The sequence below is a fragment of the Penaeus chinensis genome, chromosome 7 (genome assembly GCF_019202785.1).
Source record: "Penaeus chinensis breed Huanghai No. 1 chromosome 7, ASM1920278v2, whole genome shotgun sequence".
NCBI lineage: Eukaryota > Metazoa > Arthropoda > Malacostraca > Decapoda > Penaeidae > Penaeus > Penaeus chinensis.
In genome coordinates this window covers 14750108-14752607 of record NC_061825.1, presented here as the reverse complement: position 1 = coordinate 14752607, position 2500 = coordinate 14750108, and the positions used below count along the sequence as shown (strand labels likewise).

General features: G+C 35.1%; 1 protein-coding gene across 1 annotated transcript in view; it reads right to left on the bottom strand.

Moving 5' to 3' along the window:
• LOC125027361 (protein Skeletor, isoforms B/C-like) overlaps positions 1-2409 on the bottom strand; it is a 16786-nt gene extending 14377 nt beyond the window's left edge. Inside the window, exon 1 of the mRNA XM_047616402.1 lies at positions 2273-2409. Within this exon, the coding sequence (XP_047472358.1) occupies positions 2273-2318 (46 nt within the window). The 5' untranslated portion in view covers positions 2319-2409. The remainder of the gene's footprint in view (positions 1-2272) is intronic.
• Between the last annotated feature and the right edge of the window lie 91 nt (positions 2410-2500).

The window sequence follows — 2500 nt, the reverse complement described above, 5'->3', positions numbered from 1 at the left end:
TACGGGTCTCCAGGCTACCGGCCCCCATGAATATATTACCATTTCCCTGACATGCTGAGACCCTTCTACTTTTATCTGTTAGTTAATATATATACTCAAGTATATATGTATGTATGTGTGTGTACAATATGATATATACATGTGTATATTTATTACGCTGTGTGTATATATATGTATATGTATATATATATATTGTATGTATATATATATATATATATTGTATGTATATATATATATATATTGTATGTATATATATATGTATATATATATATATATATACATAATGTAATATATAATGTGGGTTTACAACGTAATATATGTATATATATTTATATTACGTTATATACATATATATATTTATATTACGTTATATACATAAATATTCATATTTATATTACGCTATATATATATATATATATATATATATATATATATACACTGCAATACATACATACATACATATACACATACATACACAAACACACACACACACATATATATATATATATATATATATATATATATATATATATATAACGTAATACATTTCCTAGTCCTTCTTGATTATTTATAAAAATACACATATTGTGTGATCATAAATGCCATCTAATTACAAATGGATTATAGGTAACAAAGTACACAACGGGTAAATTAATTTCGATATTTATAATATCTGTTTAGGTGTGCCAATATTTCAATGTTTCTATTTATTTGTTTCGAAGACGCAATAGTAAGCAATCTTCCAAAGAATGTGTTAATGCCAAGAAAGTTGCCAGAGTTTAACGGAGCAACATCTTGCGTAATGAAACCATGATTATGCATATTCGATCCTGAAAATGCAAATATTTGTTTGCCATGGCAACCAAAAAAGTTTTTTACTGTATGAAAAATTAAGAAAATTTACATATAAACTATAACATATAGAACTAGCTGATAGGCAGAAACAAAGCAGTACTGTTCTGAAGGTTAGACTTCTTAAACAAAATGGATTATTAATACTCCCCAATACATAAAATAAAACACTTCCTGATATACGCAGACTGCAAATTATTATGTAATTAATAAACAATTTTATACAATCCTAGTGTGAATACTTAGTACCACAAACGTGGGCTTTGTGATGATGGACCAATGTTCCTGAGTCCCGTTGGTCTTTGCATGAGTCAGCCGGGAAGAATGTGTCTCTTAATCACAGACAGATTTGACTTTGTGTCCTCGAAGCTCAGCGCACATTGCAAGGTAAAATTATGAACAGATTAATAAGATTACCGAAATTAAGAAATTCACTCCTGAAAAGCAAAGACGCGATAAAATCCCCATTAAACTACTTCCTTTCTTAAGAGGCATAAGACTAATTACAATAATGTATTAAACAAAGAAGGGCTGGCATCTATACTATACTTTACGACCATCCCGCAAACATTAACGCGAATAAATGCAGCCACAGCGCTATAACTATTATTTGCTTACGGTAGTAATGAAGATCTTGCCCCTCCAAAAGAATTTCCTCTGGCCTTGAGTCACATCCGTCCCATAACTTCAATTATCTGCTGAGAAAGGTCCGAGTCGCCCTCGTTCGATTCCAGTTCAATTTTTCATCTAAGAAAAAGTTTGGCGGTGGTCGAGCGTGTTTGGCGAGCCAGTCCGTAACACGATAATCCAGAGAAAGTACTTTCATTTTCTGAGGAACGTCTCCAATATCAGTATCTGAGTGCATTCCAGAACAGTATTACAGGGACTACATGTATTATTTGTATTGAGGAAGAGGTCGCGAACAGAGACAGTTCTCCCAGCAGTTCCAGCGCGCCATATTGCCAGACGTTATTCCACGCCAGATGCACCTGCGGCATCCTAGATTTAGGTCGCTTTCTGTAGCCACTGGAGCTAAACGTTGGTAGGGCTTAGCTGACGGAAACGAAGGATAGCTAACATGTGGGGATAACACCGCGACATTTACCGTTCCGTCATGGACTGGTCAGCGAACAAGCGCCCTCAAGGACAGGCAGCGCAAGACCTTTAAAGTGAGGTCACGTATTGCCAAATACCGACTTTAAACTAACATTCCGGCTTTAAAATCAGCAATATAACGAGGTATAGCGAAAAATAACCGTCTCTAATTTAGGATGGAGGGTAGTTTCGAATCTTAATGGTTAACGCTGAAACGGAAAAGAGGAACATATGAAATCGAAAGTCCTTTCTCTCTCACAAACAGCCTGAGAAGTTTCACTGTTGGAACACAATCACAACTTACAGCTACCGGAGGGCTACTTACCTAGTATGGCACCCGTAATGAATATGCTGATACTTTTATACTTCATTTTTATATAGATTTGTGCGATGTATTCATTATCCTACACAGATTGAGACACACAAGAGACCCGCACACCCTCACTCCGCAAGATCTCACCGATGACTGGCGTGAAGGAGGTCACTCTTCCTCAAGAGTTGCCAGTCTCAGATTTTGAGATCGAATTTGATTCATTTTGATTATTTTTTCCTG